We start from the raw sequence: 18533 nt of genomic DNA on the forward strand, positions 1-18533 counted from the left end.
GCACCTCTCTGAAAGGGTGGGGATGGGGGTCTGAAAAAGCCTCTTTTTCCTTCTTGGCCAGGACTTCCCCCTAGAACTTGTCCTTTCTTTGAGTTTTGAAAGATCGCTGTTGTTGTAAAGCGTGTATTTCCGGATTGTGGAGGAGGGCACCGAGAGAGGGGCTCTGGGACGGTTGGACAAGTTTCTCGAGGTTGGTTTTGTGGAAAGTCCCTCTGGTGGTAACTGGGGAGAGAGTGGTTCAGCTCCTTCTGGAGGTAGGACAGGTGGCATCTTAGCCCTGCCCTCACCTAGTGCTTTCGACTAAAGAAATTCAGAGGATACACACCCACCCGCAGCCCCCTTCCTCCCTACGTCCTGCACAAAACCCGACAAACAGAGCTCAGGGCTCTGATCCATTCTTTTTATTGTGTTTTTTTATGAAAGGGTCTCAGATGGCAAGGAAAGATCTGGCTCTCTGGCTTCTAAGCCAATTCCTCAGGGAGCCCCAGGCATCATGGCGAGAAGGAGGAGACCCCCTCCTCGCTCCTCTCTGCTCAGCCCTCATTCACCAGGGGGAGGGGCTCACGTGCAGATTCCTGGCCCAGGGACAAGCCTTTCCCGTGGAACTTCTGGCTTATCGTCAAAGGTCATCTTGGTTCCTAGAGAGAGAGAGAGAGAGAGAGAGAGAGGCTGGCTTGTAAGGCTGTGGCCCAGGGCCAATAGGCCCTAGCGGGGATGTGCCTCTTCTCTGGTCAGCTCCTCTCCTGATCCTGCTCCCCTGTGGAGCCCAGGCCCCTCTGTTAGGTCATCTGTGTCCATCCTTTGTCACCTCTGCTCCCGGCTCCTCCCCTCCTCCTTACTCACAGGGTCCCTTCCTTTTGACACTCCCCCACCCCACCCCAAGCCCTTGATACCTTCCTATTTGTAATCGTCCCTTGGCCCAACCTCCCTAGCCCTCCACTCTCATTTTTTGGCCAGCCCCGGCCCCCACCTCTCCACGCTTCTGTCCGGGCCTTTGGCTCTGACTCCGGCTTCGGCTTCGGCTCTGGCTCCGGCCGGGGCCCCGGGATCCCCGAGAGCTGCCGGAGCCTCTGGAGGAGTTGCTGCCCGCTGTGGAACAGGTGCTTGTGCCCTGGCCCCGGGACAGGAAGCTCGGTCGGCTGTAGGGGAGCCAGGCTTCTTCTGCAGCAGGAGACAGAAGGGCAGCTGGACTCAGGCAGGGGCCCGAACAGGGCTGCCTCCCCCCGCCCTGTGCCGCCCTGACCGCCACCCCAGCTCTGGAAGAAGAGTGGAGCACGTAACACGTGCTCAGAAGCCTGCAGGGAGCCCCCCATGAAGAGAGGGCCTTGGGCAAGGAGGGACAGAGTGCCCAGCCCCCATTCTGCACCTGGGCTGCAGTCCTGGGGAAGGATATGATTTGGGAACTGGAGGAATTTCTGCCCAGAGAAAGCTAGAGAGACAAGTGCCTTTGATGTTGATGCATGAACCCAGCTGGAGGTCAAGGGTGAGCTGGCTGGAAAATGAGCTCACCCTTGGCACCCTCCAAACACTAGGCTGCCCTCCCAAAGCCCACCCTCTTTGTAGCCGTGGCCCTCCTTACCATCTGGGTGGGGGCGCCGCTGGCCCCCCAGGGGCGCGGCCTGCACCAGTCTCCTCTCCCCACTGTGCTCCCGCTCCCGTTCCAAGGAGGACATGCTGCCTGCTGCCCTCAGCCCCAAGGCCCAGCTTGCCTCTTCCTCTGGTGGCGGCAGGGGTGGCGGAGGCAGGTCTGGGGAGAGACCCACTGTCAGCAGGGTCCCCTGCTTCTCCTGACCCCAGTCTTTCTCCCACTCCCACTCCCTGGCCCCGGGAGGCTGTGAAGGAACAGCCTGAGGTTTGGGTTCACTGGCTCCCTCCTCCAGCCTGTCCCCACTCCTGTCACCGTCTCCCAGGCTCACGGCCCCCTCACCTCCAGGACTGTGCTCCCGCCTATAGGGAAGAGCCTTGGGTTTCTTCCGGATTCGGGCGCGGGGCCCGTGCAATGGAGGAGTCAGCTCTCCAGGCACTGGCCGGGCTCTCCCTGCAGCATCGGGAGACGGGACGGGCGGACAAGAGAGGGGGTTAGGAAAGGGGCTTGAGGGTGAAGGGGAAACAAGCTTTCGGGAAGATGGGGAGGTGTGGGGCAAGCTGAGGGGTCTGCAGACTCACCAGGGGCACTGCCGGCTGTAGCAGGGATGGGGCTGGGGTTGTGATGGGGGCCGGAGGGAACAGCACCCAGGCCAGCGGGCCTCCCTTCGTGGCTACTCAGGGTGGGCTGGGAGACACTGAGAGGGGAGCTTGGCCCGAGGGGCACCCTCCTGTAATGACACGAGACTGCATTTGTTTGCTCAGCAAACACTAAGTGCCTACTCTGTAGCAGGTACTGGGCTAATCAGTCAGCCTAATACTCAGATGAATAAGACACAGCATGCCCCCGACAAGGCTCCCACCCTAGTGCAGTATGAGGAAAGCCATCTCTGAAATGCCCCAGGAAGCTTGCAGGGTCACTCTGATGGAGAAAGTCTGAAGGGAGTGAGAGACTTTGTCTGTCTCCACATTTCTCCCCAGGTCACACTTCCACCCCAACATGGTCATGAGACCTCCGGACCCCAGATTCATCCATCCATCCATCCACACACTGAGTAAATACATACAGAGGGCTGTAACATGCAAGGTACTATATACCTCCCTACCTGGGCATCTGGTGGAGATGGGGAAGGTCAGTGGGGGGCTGGGGAGGGTCAGGAGGTGAAGGGGTGAGAGTGGCCGTGGACTGATGCCCATAGGAAGGTGTGGGAGAGGGGGTTTCTCCTCGGGACGCAGGGACCAAGCATCCCCCACCGGAGCTGGGCTCTGCCGCATGGCTCCTCTCAGGCATTGGTGGGCACCACTCCTCTGGATCTGAGCTGGGGGCAAAGAGGCAGGAGGGTAAGGATGACTGAGTAGCTTCATCCCCTCCCTTTGACCTTCCGTTGCCCCTTCCCTTCTTCTCCCAGCATCTTCTCCCTCCTTGCCCTGGCAGGAGGCCCTGGGCTGGGCCCTTGTGTACAGGCATCTGCAGGCAGCGAGCATCCTTACCTGCCCTCCAGCTCCTCCTCAGGCCCCTCTAGGCAGCTCAGTTCACAGGAGGGGGGCGGGGGAGGCAGGGCTTCTGGCCAGTTGAGAGAGGGCATCTGTACAGGCTTTCCCAGAAGCTTCACTTTGCCTCCCCTGGCTCCTGAGAACAGGATGGGGGCGCAAAAGACACAGGCAGGAAAGAGGCAGAGGTGAGACACATCAGAAGGAAGTGCTGCGCTAGGTCCCAGAGGGGAAGGGTGGGGGATGCTCTTGGGGAGGTGCTGCTCATGGCTCAAAAGGGGGGTGCTGGGAACTGGAGTCATACCACTGTCCCCCTGGCTCCATTCTGGGGGAGCATACGGGCTCCAGGTGCCTGAATCCCCTGAGGGATGTGGGGGGAACCCCCCGTGGAACGTCTGCAGCTCCTCTCCGGCCGGGTCAATGGTGCTGTAGACAGGACCCTCAGCAGAGGCGGCTGTGCCCCGGGCCGTCTGAGCCAGGTAAAGGGAGATCCCTGCTTCTGAGCGGGAGAGAGTGGGAGGCCCAGGGGAGCAGACGGGGCAGAGACAGGAAAATACAGGATGACAGGAGAATGGAGGGAGAAAGGAGATCCCACTTCTTCCCCCCACCCCAAGCTGGGGGTAAAGTTTGTGTGTGTATTAGTTGCTCAGTTGTGCCCAAATCTTTGGGACTCCATGGACTGTAGGCCACCAGGCTTCTCTGTCCATGAAAGTCTCCAGGCAAGAATACTGGAGTGGAGAGCTATTCCCTTCTCCAGGGGATCTTCCTGACCCAGGGATCGAATGCAGGTCTCCCACATTGCGGTAGATTCTTTACCATCTGAGCCACCAGGGAAGCTGGTGATCTTCCCCAACCCCAAGCCAGGGTAAAGGTTAGGCATGAGAGAGTCTCCCCCAACTCCCAAGAGCCTCCCAAGGATGGAGCAGCCTCAGCAAGACAGAGACGCCCTGGCCCCCTTCAGCTTACCCCAGCAGTGGAGAGGAGAGTGGGTGTGGGGCCCCCTGCCGCTGCCCCCTCCCCGGAGGGAAGCAGCCCTCCTCACCATTGTAGTATCTGTCATCTGGGTCAGGGTTGCTCGGGCAGCAGCTTCCCCTGGGGTCCTGGGCTGAAGGGCTCCGAGATGAGTGAGGCCACGAGTCTGCCAGCCACGGGTAGGGAGCAGGGCCAAGGCCCATTGGTGGCCTGAGGGACAGCAGGTGAACACTGGGGTCAGAGAGCTTGCAGAGGCCAGCAAAGTAAGGGAGGCAGGGGTAACGGGAGCTGAGGACCAAAATGGGGGGTGTGGGGGTGGGAGGAGGGAGAAGCTCAGCACCAGGAGGCAGACAGGTATGGGGACAGAGGGACTGGTCTCTTGGGGGAGGGGATCATCCTTGGGAGCTGAGCTGAGAGAATTACCTGGAACTGGCCGCCGACAGGCCCTCTGAATGTGGGAACGACACTGGGGAAGATGAGGGGGAGACTGTGAGAAGCGCCCCCACCTGGGATCTGAACCCCTCTCCCCACCCCGGAGGCAGAGCTAATGTCTTACCTGCAGGTGTGTAGGCAAAGGAGGCTTCCGAAAAGGAACCCGTGGGAGAAAGAAGAGGGGAAATGGGAAGAAAAGTCAGAAATATCCATATTCCTGTCCACTCCTTGTCTCTGGTCCTAATTACGCCTAATTACGGGCGGTACCCTGGACCAAGTTCATCGAGATTCCTAGGGCTTTGACTCAGGCATCAGTATTTTTCTAAAGCTCCCCAAGTGACTCCTGCATGTAGCCAAGACGGAACCTTTTGATCTAAGAGACCTCAGATCTTTCCAGACAGGCCTCATCCCAGGAAGAAGGAGAACTCAAGTGTCCTCCTTTCAGTGGGGCCTCCTCCCTTCCATCCAGACCCACTTGACAATTTATCACCTGGGATCCTGGCCACACTCCCTCTTCCAGCCCCCCGACTCGATGGACATGAGTTTGAGCAAGCTTGGGGAGTTGGTGATGGCCAGGGAAGCCTGGCGTGCTGCAGTCCATGGGGTCGCAAAGAGTCGGACACAGCTGAGCGACTGAGCTGAACTGAACTCTCTTTCTCTCTTTCCATCTTCCGCGCCTCCCTCCCTGGGGGAGCGAGATCTCAAGGCTCCGCCCACCCCTCATTCGAGTCTCCCAGCCGCCCGGGTATCCCCGGGCCGGGCTCTCACCGGTGTAGTGACTGAGCTCCTTGCGCTGCCTCTGGCGCCGGTAGAGGGCGGCGCAGAGCCCGAGGAGCAGCGCCCCGCAGGCGGCGCCGCTGCCCGCGAGGAAAGCGGGTTCCCGCAGCACCCTCGCCAGCCGCTCCCCCAGCCCCGGGCCCGCCTCGAGCCCAGGCTCCAGCTCCGGCGGGGACGCTGCGGGGGTCAGAGAGGTGAGGGGAGTAGAGGCACCCCTACCCCAGGACACCCCCCACCCCACTCCCGAAACCCCAGCTCCTCCCTCCCACCCGCTCCGGACTCACGCAGCTGCACCGACACCGGGGCGCTGGCTACGCCCACGCCCGCGCTGGTGGCCGCCGCGACCTGGGTCCGGTAGAGGAGACCGGGAAGCAGTCCCCGCAGCACCGCCGAGCGCGCCCAGCCCGCCGCGGACCGGTTGAGATGAAAGCGGCTCTCATTGCCCAGGCACCAGATCTGGGGAGGCCGAGACCCGGGCTTAGAGAGTCAGAGTGGATCTCTGAATGGTGGGAACGACGCCTCAGCCAGGCGTAATTCGCTCGGAGAGAGCACTCTGAAACCTCTCTCCTCTCCCCGGACCTCACCTCCAGTCCCAAAGCCAGTCCTAGGATCCCTCCTCCCTGATCCTAACCCCGAGGTCCTCCCTCTCCCTCCCCCGCCAGCCTGCCCACCCAGGCCCTTCTCAACCCCTGCACCTGGTATTCCTCGATGACCCCATTTTGCTGCGAGGGGAGCGGAGGTTCCCAGGACACAGTGATACTGCTGTTGCCTTCACCCCCCAAGGCCACGGCCACTCCCTGGGGGGGACCACTGGGGGCTGGGCCAGGGTGGAGCATGGTGAGAAGGACACAGACAGTCATTGCAAGCTGCCCCTCCAGCCCCAGCCTTGCTCATCCTCCCAGTTCTAACCTCTTAGGGAACTGAAAGGCGTGTCTCCTCCCCCCAGCCCCCACCCCTTGCCCTCCCCAGGCAAACCTTCCTTCTCTCCCCTCTCTCTCTTCCCTCCTGTCCACCCATCAGCGCTGTGCCCCACTCCCTTACCCTCCTCAGGAATGCTCCTGGTCACCAAGGGGCCTTCAACCCCCAGCTCCTCCTGGCCTTGAGCTTGCACCTTGATCTGGACTTGGGTCCCTGGGGGGAGTCCCCTTAGCACAGTACTTTGCTGGCTTGGGGATGGTAGGTCCAGCACCGACCAGCTTCCCCCATCAGGACCTGCTACCCTCCAAGACACCCGGAAACCTTGCACCAGCTGGACTGGGCCGTCTACCTATGGGAGACAGGACCGAGGATGCCAGAGGAAGGGCTGGAGGCAACAAGTCCTCCTGTCCCAGCCCCTCCTCCGCTACGTGTCTTCCCCAGCCATGCACCTCGAACACTCCCATACACGTTCTCCTATGTCCCCCATCATCATGCCTGCCCTCACGCTCATCCCTGGGCCACACTCACGGTCCAGGACACCTGCAGAGTCCGGGGCCCAAGGACCACGGGCTCCTCCAGACGCACAGCCACTTCGGCCAGTCCCTGCTGGCCTCTCCACGGGTCCTCCACTGGCCTGGATGGACTGCTGTCTGATGATCAAACAGCCCACTCAGCAAGGGCCTCTGGGATGGGGGAGTCAGGACTGAGGGCATGTGTATGTCCCACCCCTGCCCTGCCCCACAAACCGTTACTTAATACTTTGGAGCCCATCCCAGGGTCAGGAGAGGGCTGGTCAGGGGAAGAGTTTCCAGAGGTGGGCCAGGGTATCAAGCTTTCTGCATATATTTGTTGTGTTATCAGTTGCTAACTTGTGTCCAACTCTTTGAGACCCCACAGACTGCAGCAGGCCAGGCTTCCTTGTCCTTCTCTATCTCCCAGAGTTAGTGCTCAGATTCATGTTCACTCTGTCGGTGATGCTATCTAACCATCTCATCCTCTGCCACCCTCTTCTCCTTTTGCCTTCAATCTTTCCCAGCATCAGGGTCTTTTCCAATGAGTCGGTTCTTTGCAGATTTATGTGGTTTTTCTTTTTTTCTTTGCCTCAATGCATGGCATGCAGAATATTGGTTCCCTGAACAGGGGTTGAACCTGTGCTCCCTGCAGTGGAAGCAAGCATGGAGTCCTAACCACTGGGCCTCCTGGGGATTCCCTATATGCATCTTTAAAGGCCTTGCTCCTCATCTCTTACATGGAGATGTCCCTCCAAATTTCCTTCTAGTCCTGTTAGCTATAAGTAAAGGATCAGAAGGGAGGAGTTACCAAGATGACTGAATCAATCTCTCTTCTCTTCTCTTGTCCCCTCAGTGAAAGGGAAGCATGACTTCCTATTCCAGACCCAGCCACCAGGACAGAAACTGGAACCAGGTAGGTGCCATGACTTGTGGGCAGAGGGTGCTCTGGGGCATTGCATGCCATACCTGTGATCCAGAGATCCGGGCCTTACTCACCCTGGGTGCGGACAGGCTCAGAGACAGGGCTGGGCTCACTGAGGCCCCAGGCTCCCACCGCTCGCACCAGGAAGAGGTAGGTGGTACTGGGCTGCAGACCGCTGACCGTGTGTGTCTCTAGCTGCACGCCATCCGCCACGGTCCGCCACGTGTTACCAGCGGCTTGGCTACAAGAATGAGGTGACAGGGCTGTGCCAGCCCAAGCTGTCTATTCCCTCTCATCCCTCTCTCTCGCCCCCCTCTAACTACTCCTCAGCTGGGGAGACAGAACTGGTAAACCTCTTCCCACCACAGCCAAGACTTTTGAGGACGCAGGGGTGCCTCTGGGTAGTTTTCCAGGTTTGCATGGGAAACTTCCTCCGTACCTGAAGGCCTCTATCACATACGAGGTGACTGTGGCCCCAGCTTGTGGGTTGGGCTTCCAGGTCAGAGTAATGCTGTTCTTGGTGATCTCAGTGACCACAGGCTGCGATGGAGGTCCCGGAGGCGTACTGGGTTCTGTAGGGGGGTCTGGTGTTGCTCCCCAGTCTTCTGCAGTGAGGAGATAATCTTTGAGTAGAAGGATGGGGAAAAGATGGCCCCGATGTAATTGTCCTCCTTCCCAGAGGAGCCTTGAGAATGGTGACGCAGGAGCGGGGGACAGAGTGAACTGACCCTGCTCACATCTGCTCCCACAGGTACCACTTCTGTCCTCTTCCCCACCCCCACAGCCACAGCCATGGCCTTTGGAAGATAAAACCAGTTCTGGGGTTTGGTGGGGAGGTATTGACCACCTTTGAGGCCAATTTGGAGAAGAGTGCTGGCAAAAAACGAGAGAACAAAGGAAAAACTCACCCCGCCTCCTAAGCCAGCCACTCCAGGCGGCCTCCCCCGTGGAGCTCTTGGCCACACAGCTATAGAATCCCATGTGCCCCTCCTGCAGGAGAGGGTGGAGGAACTGGCACGTTGGGAGTGAGCAGGGCAGGGCGAAGGGTGCGGGTGGGTGTATAGGAGGATGGGGAGGATGCTGTCCCACCAGGGACCAGTGCCAAAATGGAAGACAACTTTTCCATGAATAGGAGGGTAGTTTGGGGATGATTCTCATAAGGAGCACGCCACCTAGATCCCTCCCATGTGCAGTTCACAGTAGGGTTCACACTCCTGTGAGAATCTAACGCCAGCCACCGCTGATCTGATAGGAGGCAGAGCGCAGGCGGTTATGTGAGCAGTAAGGATCGGCTGTAAATACAGGTGAAGCTTCACTTGCTCACCTGCTGCTCACCTCCTGCTGTGGGGGCCGGCTCCTAAGAGGCCCGGACCAGTACCGGCCCATGGCCTGGGGATCGGGGACCCCTGCTCTAGGTGGTCTGAGAGCAGAGGGGCAGAGACGGAGTTCAAGTCGCAGCAGGCACTAGAGGGGGGCACACGGACCACACAGCCGTTCTCAGTTACTTGGGCTCCAGTAGTGAGACTGACCTGCACGCTGGCGATGTACAGGGTACCATTGGCCATTACACTGAGTTGGATGTCATCCCCTTGCAGCCACTGCCCATCCTTCTTCCACTGGACACTAGGCTGGGGATTCCCGCTCACTCTGCATGGCAGCCACACGGAGGAGCCCAGTGCCAGCGTCTGGTTGGCTGGTCCCTGGAGGATGATGGGAGGCAGTCCTTCCAGGGAAGCTGAGAGAGGAAGAACTTGGGCGTCTCAGGGGAGGGTCCTGGGTTCAGGCAACCAGCCCCTTGTCCTCGTCTCTACCCCTTCACTTCCCCTCCCCTGGATATTGGAGGGGCTTCCATAACCATGTGTTGTCTCTGCCTGGGATCAGCCATCCATTAGTGGCTTCTCTGCCTGATCCCCAAACTTCACGGACATGTGCCAGGAACATGCCTCTCCCCGTGCAGACATATTACATAGAATTCAAGAAAAACAGACCTGTTTCGGCTATTATCTCCTTCCAGCCCTATCTCCATGGGCACGTACCTCCTTTTACCTCCAGCAGAGCCTTGGCCAGGACGCTGCCGGCCACACTGACAGCCTGGCAAACGTAGTAGCCTGCATCCCTGCTCTGCACTTCAGTGATGTTGAGCTGGCCTCTGGGAGAGACTGAGAAGCGCCCCGTGGGCTGAAGCGGCTGACTGGGGAAGAGCAGAGCCTGGGGACAGAGCAAGCAACAGAGACCAGTGGCAGCTGCCAGGGAGAGGTCCGCATTCTCAGCAACCCCAGGATCCAGAGGATTCCTAAGGTTCTAGTTCATAACACTGTCCCTAGCCAGTTTTGTGGCCTCAGACAAACTAATTAAGCCTATTCACAACAGTAAGGGAGTTTTATTAGATGATTTAGGGGTACACATCCCAGCTTTACTAGTTGGGGAAATCTGAACAAGCTAGTTAACCTTCCTGAGAACCAATTTCCCCAAATTTGACTCTTAGAGGATAGTTTTAAGGATTAAATCAAGTAATTACCCTGAAACTCTTTCAATAGATTGAGTGAGAAATATTAAGTATGTTCTGCTTCTTTCCAGTTCTAACATTTTACCTTAGATGCACAGAAGGTAGGGAAGCAGGTTTGGGTTTCAAGAAAAATGACACCACGCTGAGCCCCTGACTGATACCTATTCCCACCCTCTATTACCATCAGCATTTTAAAAAATATTTATGTATGTGGCTGCACTGGGTCTTAGTTGCACCGGGTCTTTGTTGCAGCATGTGGGATCTTTAGTTGGGGCATGCGAACTCAGTGGAGGCACATAGGATCTAGTTCCCTGACCAGGCATCAAACCCAGACCCCCCGGCATTAGGAGCGCGGAGTATTAGCCACTGGACCACCTGGGAGGTCCCTATTATCAGCATTTTCATTCACTTAAGAATATAATTTAAATTGTAGCAGTTTGCAGTGCTAGAAAAGATATTGAAAAATTAGGGCTGTGGATATGCAGTGAGGTGGTGGTGACCTGGTTTCCTAGTGGGGTGGGTTTAATCAGACTTAAATTTTGTTTTATGGGCTTCCCTGGTAGCTCAGCTGGTAAAGAATCAGCCTGCAATGCGGGAGACCCCGGGTCGATTTTGTTTTATGCTGAGTTCCATACCAAAGCCGCTCAGGGTAGAACATGACAGGCTCATCTCAGAATTCTGAGATTTGCCTGTGAAGGTTAAAGCAGGGTGAGTGTGAGCTCCCCCTGCTGGAAGTCTTTCGCAAGTAGGTGAGCCTGTCACGTTCTACCCTGGGCAGCTTTGGTATGGAACTCCCTTGCCAGAGCAGGATATTAAAGTCCAGGCCCAGGCGTGGGGAGGAGGAAGGATCTAATTGGATCTGCCACATCCTCAGCATATGCGTGTGTGTTAAGTCGCTCAGTCATGTCTGACTCTTTGCGACCCCATGGACTGTAGCCCGCCAGGCTCCTCTGTCCATGGGAATTCTCCAGGCAAGAATACTGGAATGGGTAGCCACTCCCTTCTCCAGGGGAATCTTCCTGACCCAGGGATCGAACCCCAGTCTCTTATATCTCCTGCACTGGCAGGCGGATTCTTTACCACAAGTGCCACCCAGAAAGCCCACATCCTCTGGATAGCCTTGTCCAAAACAGAAAGATTCTCCAAGGAATTCCCATATAGGACTGTTTGTTCCCTGCCACCTAACTATATTCTCCTTTGTTCCAGGCCTTTTATATTCATTTTCTTATTTAATCCTCCCAAATAACCCGCACGGGTTTCTGGGAGGAAGGGTAAGACCGAAGCCCAGAGAGAAGCTTGCAGAATGTAAGAGGAGGGAGGCTGAGACCCAGAGGAGGAGCTGCGGACAGGCCCTGGGAGCTGGCCACCTACTTGACTTCCCTCCTTCTGCCAGAAGATGGCAGGCGGCGGGTTTCCTTTGGTCTCGCACTGGAAAGCCACGCTGTCTCCAGGAGCCACCATCTGGTCCTGGGGTTGGATCACCAGCTGGGGTGGGACTGGGAAGGAGAGGGAGATAAAGGAACAGGGAGTCAGGGGCACTAAGAAGGGAGGTGGAAGGAACAGGAGAGAGAAGCCTGAGCTCGGCTTAGGCAGGAGCAGATGTCTGTCTCCTGCTCAAGCCTGTTTAGCTTTCTCCTCCTTCCTCTCCTCCTAGAAGTTTCAGGGTGTGTGTGCTTAGTCGTGTCCAACTCTTGGCGACCCCAGGGGCTGTAGCCCGCCAGGCTCCTCAGTCCACGGGGATTCTCCAGGCAAAAATACTGGAGTCTCTGGGGACCCACACATATCTCCTGCTCTGTCCTGTCTCCGCATTCTCCACCTCCACCCATCCTCCATCTGCCCCTGTCCCATGCCTGCCAAGGCCGGCCAGGGTGGTGGGGGCGCTCACCGTGAACGATGAGGGAGCCGGATGCTTCAGCGCGGCCCACACTATTCTCCGCCACACAAGTGTATGTCCCCTCGTCTTCAGCGCTCACACGCCCGATCCGAAGGCTGTGGTCGCTCTGGATCTCGTACCTGCTCCCCTCCCCACCCCCAGGCTGGGTTGGCCACAACTACAGACCCCTTCTCACATCCCCCAGGACGGACACCAGAATCGGGGTACATAAGGACAAGGTAGACCTCTGCAGGGACAGAAGCTGGTACTCATGGACCCGTGAATGGAGGTGGAGACTGGCTGGGGCAGGGCCACAGGCTCTGGGAACAGACTGCATGGTCCAGTGAGAGGCATCTACCTTCTTTTTCTTTTTCCAGTTTTCTAGGGCTGGGTATGTTCTTGAGCGGATTGGGTCTCCTTACAGGCAGTAGGAGGGGGCTTCTCACCTTCCTGTGGGCAGTTCCCCATCCTCCTTGCGCCAGCGTAGACGAGGAGGGGGATCCCCTTGCACCTCACACGGGAAGTCCACGGGGGCACCAGCCAGGACCACCTGATTGACTGGTCTACGCAGGAAGGAGGGACGCTCTGTGGAGGGGTGGGGGGAGTGAAGAGTCCACGGGTCTGCATGGCTACTCACTCCCCGGGCTGCCCACTCCCATAACTCCCAACCTGCACAAGCCTACCCAGGACCACAAGTTTGGCTGCCCCACTCTCCCGTTCTCCTGCCATGTTGGAGGCCACGCACACATACATCCCTGCATCGCTCTTGAAAGTGTGTGACATCATCAGCTTCCCTCCACGGATCTGCAGAGTAATCAGGGAGAATTTGGTCCTTTATAGCCATGAAAGCACACTTGTTTCTTTGATCCTCGAAGCAAGCCAATGAAGCAGACCAGTGAAGCTGACCCACTTATAGTAGTAGTAGTCACTCAGTCGTGTCCAACTCTTTGTGACCCCATGGAGCCTGCCAGGCTCCTCTGTCCATAGGATTCTCCAGGCAAGAATACTGGAGTGGTTGCCATGCAACCCACTGGAGGATCTCCAGGGGATCCTCCTGACTTAGGGATTGAACCCGGGTCTCCTGCACTGCAGGCAAATTCTTTACCATCTGAGCCACCAGGGAAGCCCTCTAAGGAATCCTTAAGTGATTTGCCTAAGGTAGGGCTCAGGTGTATCTTTGCTCCCGTAGACCAGACTACCTCTCACCAATCCATGGGGCATCAAACCCCCACCTTCTTACACCAATTCCATCCTACCCATGCTGATTTATCCTCCACTCAGTAGCTGACTCTCAGCCTCTCATCAGCTAATGCCCCAATTTAAAATCTCTTACTGCTTCCAGGACATTCCCCCCCCCCCCCCCCCCCCCCCCCCCCGCCTCAACGCTTCCAAGACCTTTAGATTCAAACCTTCCTCCTTTGACACTTGTCCCAGATCTCTAGCCTAGAGGCCTGACCTTCAGGATGTTCCTGGTCAGGACCTGGCTCCCAGTGAGATCCCCAGCCCTGGTCTCACCCCTCACCGTGATCCTCCCCTCCTCCTCCTTGAGTCTAACACCATCCTTCCTCCAGGACACCGAAGGCTCTGGGTGGCCGCGGGGGGGCACGCATTCCATTACGGCTGGCTCCCCCACTGCCACCACCGCATTCCCAGGAGACTGCCGGAAATCATCTCGGAGGACTGGAGAAAGGAAGAAAGAGAGAAAGCCAGAATGAATGACCAGAGGAATAAATATGGTGTGGGGTGACATAACTGGGTGAGGACCCAGGAAAGTGTTTGGGGGAAGAGCTGGATCACCACCGCAGGCCGGAACTCTTCTCCGGCGGCCGCGGCCGCGACAAGACCAGGCCCGCTTCCTCCTCTGGCCAAGGAGAAGGTTTAAGGGAGGCTGCTGATGGGGTGAGGTTGGGACTGGCTTCGGATGGGATTACCCGCTGCCCTCCCACCTCCCCGAAGCTCTGGCAGCGACCAGCAGACTCCTACCTGCCACTTCTAGAGAGGCGTTTCTACTAGCCGCTGCCCCCAGGTAGTTGCGCGCCACGCAAGTGTAGACACCCTCGTCTGGCCGCGCGCGGCGCCCGTGCACGATGCGCGGGAAGAAGAGGGCGCCGCTGGGTAGCAACAGGCGGTGGGCGCGCGGGTCCTCGCGCGCCGTGGCCACGCGCGCCCCATTCTTGTACCACTCGATGTTGGGCCGGGGCCGGCCCTCCGCGCGGCAGGGCAGCGTGGCCGGCTCGCCTCGGGAGACTAGCAGGTCTGGCGGTTGCTCCACGATGCGCGGCATCGCGTCCTCCGGCCCGATCCTTGACCCTGAGGTGGGGTGGATGGCGCAGAGCACTCAGACCCGGAGATCAGCGGAGAGCCCGAGCCTCCAGAGTGAAAAAGAACCCACCCGCCCACCCTCTCTCTGGATAAGGTCCAGTTTCTCCTTCTAGGCATCTGCCCCGCATGTTTGAAAGGAGATGCCTGCGAACAGGCATCAGTACAGGACGCAAGCTCCTAGGAAGGCTGAAGACCCCGGCCTCCTCTCCTGCCAAGTTCAAGTGCAAAGTGACTGGATCACGGCTTGGCAAGTAGACCACGACTCTAGTCGACTGGTTTTCAGTCCCCCAGCCGAGCTGGTTCGCGGATCATCCCTGATCTGTGAAGAGCTGACACTTGGTTGTCCACTGAAATGGAGAGACTGAGGCCCTGTCTGGGGATCTCCTTAGGAAAGGGAAGAAGCGAATGGTGGGCTGTGGCCTGGGACTGGAAGCGGCCCTTAACCTAGATTCTGTAACTGGGCACAGTGCCCTTCTCACAGACACCCCCTGATAACCACGTTTCCTGGTCTTTTTAAGTCACAAGAATTGAACGCAAATGAGGATGGAAAAGTGAGTAACGCTCCTTTTCTGAGAAGGCATAGTTTTCAACAGATTATTCTACAGGTTGATGTAGCCAAGAGAGACTAAGAATCCTCTAATTTTTCTTGGTCATTCAGATTCGTTCACCCGCATGTCTGCTCCTGCCCCTCACTTGGTCTACAGACTTCGGCTCGCTTTTCATCTTCAGTTTGGGACCCAGGATCCAGGAGCTGGTTGAGCTCAGATACGCCACCCCCAGCTTCGTCAAAAATGGATTTGTAACCCGTAGTGGCCAGTAGGCGTCGCTGCCGCTTCACCTAACCTGGTGTCCTTAACTAACCAAGGACCACTCCACAGTTCGGTTCTCTGCCTTCCCGCCCATCCCCACCCTGGCCCTGTTCCAACACCCACGGGGACCTCTTGCTTCCAGTCACTGATTGGTACTGAGTTTCATTTTCAGCGCCGGCTCTCAGAAGTTCTTGAGACAAAGCTGCACGGTTTGCCCCCAGCCTGGTGCTATCCTGGGGAGAATGTATTTAACTGGTTTGGGACAGGAAGATCAGTTTCCCTCCCACTTAGGGAAGGAAGAAATTTTTCTTGATTTCCTCCATCCTGGATGGAAATCTCTGTTTCTCACTCGTCTCTTCTCCTCTATCCCATTCCGGTCCCCATTCAGGCAGACCAGACCCTCGGTGGGCAGCCCTGTAGTGGTTAATGCTCAAGAAATGTTATGGGGCTGACCAGGGTTGGAATCTCAGATGCCAACACTTCCTAGCTGTAAGAACTAGGGCAAATTATGAACTTCTCTGGGTCGAAGTTTCTTTACTTGTATGTGGGAGTTGTGATGGGTTGTCATAAGACCATGGTGTATGTAAAGAACTTGGGAGAAGGTGCCATGAATATGGCTAATCTACTCTTATTTAAGAGCTGTTTCTCCCTGGCCCACCTTACCTTATCTTGATCTCTACAGTTTCCACCCGAATCAGACTTTTCCAGGCTCCAATATTCCCTTTCCGCCCTTCACATAACCTCGGGTGTAATGGGAATTGGTTGTTGTCAAACTTTACACTGCTTTTGTGACTACTGGGATATTATTCATCCTTTCTGAGTTTGTTTCCTCGGTCGCAAAATGTGACCATCAACGCACCTCCTTACATTTGCAAGTTTAAAGGAGGCAATGTGTGGCGACAACACTCTATAAGAGCGCTGGGGGAGCAGAGAGGTTTCCAAAGTGTCTGTGGGGAGGGTGCTGTGCTTAATCCCCCTAGGAACCTAGGAGGGTCAAGAGACTGGGGAATCCCAGATCATTTCCCAGTTTCTTCCTCCGTGCTCCCTCCACACATACCATGCCCTTCTCATCGGCTCTTTCCCCTTAATTCCTGTAGACACAGCTGCGGGCGCCCTTTCTCTGGAATTTCTTCCCTGTCATTCCCGGTCTCAGGAGATGCTTCGCAGCAGCTAATGAATAGCTAATGGCCATGCTAATAGGGCTCTGGGGCTCCTCCCCTAGCACCTGGAGCACCCCGCTCACAAACACACTCTTGGCCGGGTCTTCTTTCTGGCCACCTTGCAGTCCCCAGCACGGTGCTGATAGATTGGGGTGGGTAGAGGCAGAGGGATGGAGGCTGTGACCTCCAAAGAGGGATCAACCTCAAAGGTGTTCAGGGAAGCGCGAGTTTCCGATGTGGCCGGCAGGGGCGCCATCGGGCTCTCTCCAAGCCCCCGGCGGTCCCCTCTCGCCGCCGCCCCGCCGCGCTCCGGGATAGCGCGCTGTCTCAGTCATTTATTAATCACCGTAATTAGAGGTAATGACCTCCCCGCCGGCGCTGCCCGCCTGCCGCAGCTCTGCCGGGGTGGGCCTGCAGTGAGTTCTACCTCTGAGGGGCAAACTTGTAAGTTTCCCTGAAACGGTCGCCGCCGCTGTCGTCTTCTGTAGCAAACACATTAAACATTTTGGCGTCATCACCCTCGTCCTAAGTGAGTTCTTAGAAAACTTAGGCTCCCGAAGGGAAACCTGAGGCCTGGGTGGGTCACCGAGTGGCCCGGCTTGGCCCAGGCCCTCGGGTGACCGCGTCCCCCCCTCTACCCTCGGCGCAGTGGGTCCGGGCCTCCCATACTCCGGTTCTTCTCACCTGGGGTGGCCGTGGGCATCGGTTGGGGAGGTGAGAAGTGGTGGACTCCGTAGCCATCTCCTCCCAAACCCTCGACCTCCCGACGATATCATCACTAAGATGTGTTAAGCCCCAAACTACCCATTGGTTCCCACCACCCGGGAGGCGCTGGGAAGCGCTGGAGAGCGCCGCTTGGTCCCGGACCTTAAGGCAGGAGCTCTTTGGACTTCCTCGTCCGCGCCTCCCTCTTACCTTACCCCCATCCCTGGATCTGAAGTCCCCGTGGGGCAGGGTCTTACCGTTGAGAGAAGGATCTCCGGGGGGCACCAGGCTGTGGTTGAGCGCCGCCACTGAGGAGTTGAAGCCGAAGAGCAGGTCGCTGGAGTTGGAGATGTCCCCGCCCAAGGAGTCCGCGAACAAGTTCATCTGCAGCAGCGTTTTGAGCAGGTAGCGCAGCATGGCGCGGCCAGGTGGGGACCGGGGCTGGGGGCTCGGGGCCCAGCCCCTGGGTCTAAGACCCGCGGGCCGGGAGCCGTAAGCCCCTCCACAGCCTCTACGCGCTGCCCCAGCCACGGTGCCGCTCTCCTGCCGGCGCGCCTGGGTACCGCGCGTGCCTCCGCGCGCCCTTCCTCCTTCCTTCTCTCTCCACCCCCCCAGAGCCGGGGTCCCCTGGGAGCCGGGCGGGCAGAAAGCAGGTGCCACGCCGATCACTGCGTAATTAAGGGATTAATCCGCCTCTCTCCGCCCTCCCACCCCCACCCCGACGGCCACTAGCAGGGCCAGACGACAGTCGCCTAGCGCGCGAGTTGGAGTCCCCGCCCCGCGGCCTGCGCCCGGCTCCAGGCGTCCCGCGTCGGTTCTGGGCACCGCAGGAGAGTTCCTCTCCTTTCTCAAAGCATCCAAGATGAGGGATGAGACTGTCGGAGTCTGCCCCTCTGCCTGACTTCAATGGAGGAGACCCTTCTCTCTGTTCCCAGCTCTTAGGAAACTGAGGCAGCCCTAGATCGCTCCGCTAGCTCTCCAAGTCGTGACTGCCACTTCCTCCCAAGTCCCTGGGTTTTGCGGCGGGAGTGCGGGCGGCTGGGTGGTTTGGGGCGGGAGTTGCGGCTGGGGGAGAGTAACTCCGCGGCGCGTCCACCGCTTTGCCCAGCAGTCGCTGCTTTGTAGTCGAGAGACCCCGAGATGAGGCGGTGCGTCTTGACCCCGGAATCCTTACCCCAGACCTCTTAATCTTGTGGTTCTTGCAGGATACTCCACCGGGATAAAACCTGAGGGGAAAGCCCAGGGAAACCCAGGAGCAGCTCACATCCATTTGCATGCTTTTGCATTGCTCTGTTCTGACTTATTTTATGCTCTGACTTATTAAGTTGTTTTACTTTTTGGAGGAGACTGAAGGGGAACTAGGGTGTCGGGGCTAAGACAAAGATCAATATTGTGTTTGTAAAGGCAAGTGCAAGAGAAGAGATGGGGTTGATGGAGAACTCGCAGGAATCTGTTCAAACTTAATAACGATCCTCCTTGGTGGGAAGGGGGTCACAACAATCCCCACCCACCCCACATACACACCCACTCCCAGCATGCTTCCAGCTTTC

The 18533-nt window shown here is 57.7% G+C and overlaps 1 protein-coding gene across 1 annotated transcript; it reads right to left on the minus strand.

Moving 5' to 3' along the window:
• Nucleotides 1–626: 626 nt before the first annotated feature.
• On the minus strand, nucleotides 627–17400 carry ROBO3 (roundabout guidance receptor 3). Its single transcript, XM_061159093.1, has 28 exons — nucleotides 17241–17400; nucleotides 13971–14297; nucleotides 13510–13667; nucleotides 12671–12791; nucleotides 12434–12572; nucleotides 12000–12127; nucleotides 11486–11610; nucleotides 9645–9816; nucleotides 9138–9343; nucleotides 8517–8598; nucleotides 8048–8213; nucleotides 7683–7849; nucleotides 6703–6824; nucleotides 6298–6523; nucleotides 5952–6073; nucleotides 5541–5712; nucleotides 5248–5433; nucleotides 4604–4627; nucleotides 4471–4513; nucleotides 4118–4257; nucleotides 3380–3574; nucleotides 3076–3214; nucleotides 2691–2903; nucleotides 2167–2315; nucleotides 1928–2038; nucleotides 1580–1747; nucleotides 971–1161; nucleotides 627–638 (listed from the first exon to the last, which is right to left on the minus strand). The coding sequence occupies exons 1-28, from the start codon at nucleotides 17398–17400 to the stop codon at nucleotides 627–629; spliced, it is 4164 nt and encodes a 1387-aa protein (XP_061015076.1).
• Between the last annotated feature and the right edge of the window lie 1133 nt (nucleotides 17401–18533).

Source organism: Dama dama, chromosome 2 (genome assembly GCF_033118175.1).
Source record: "Dama dama isolate Ldn47 chromosome 2, ASM3311817v1, whole genome shotgun sequence".
In the NCBI taxonomy this organism is placed as follows: domain Eukaryota; kingdom Metazoa; phylum Chordata; class Mammalia; order Artiodactyla; family Cervidae; genus Dama; species Dama dama.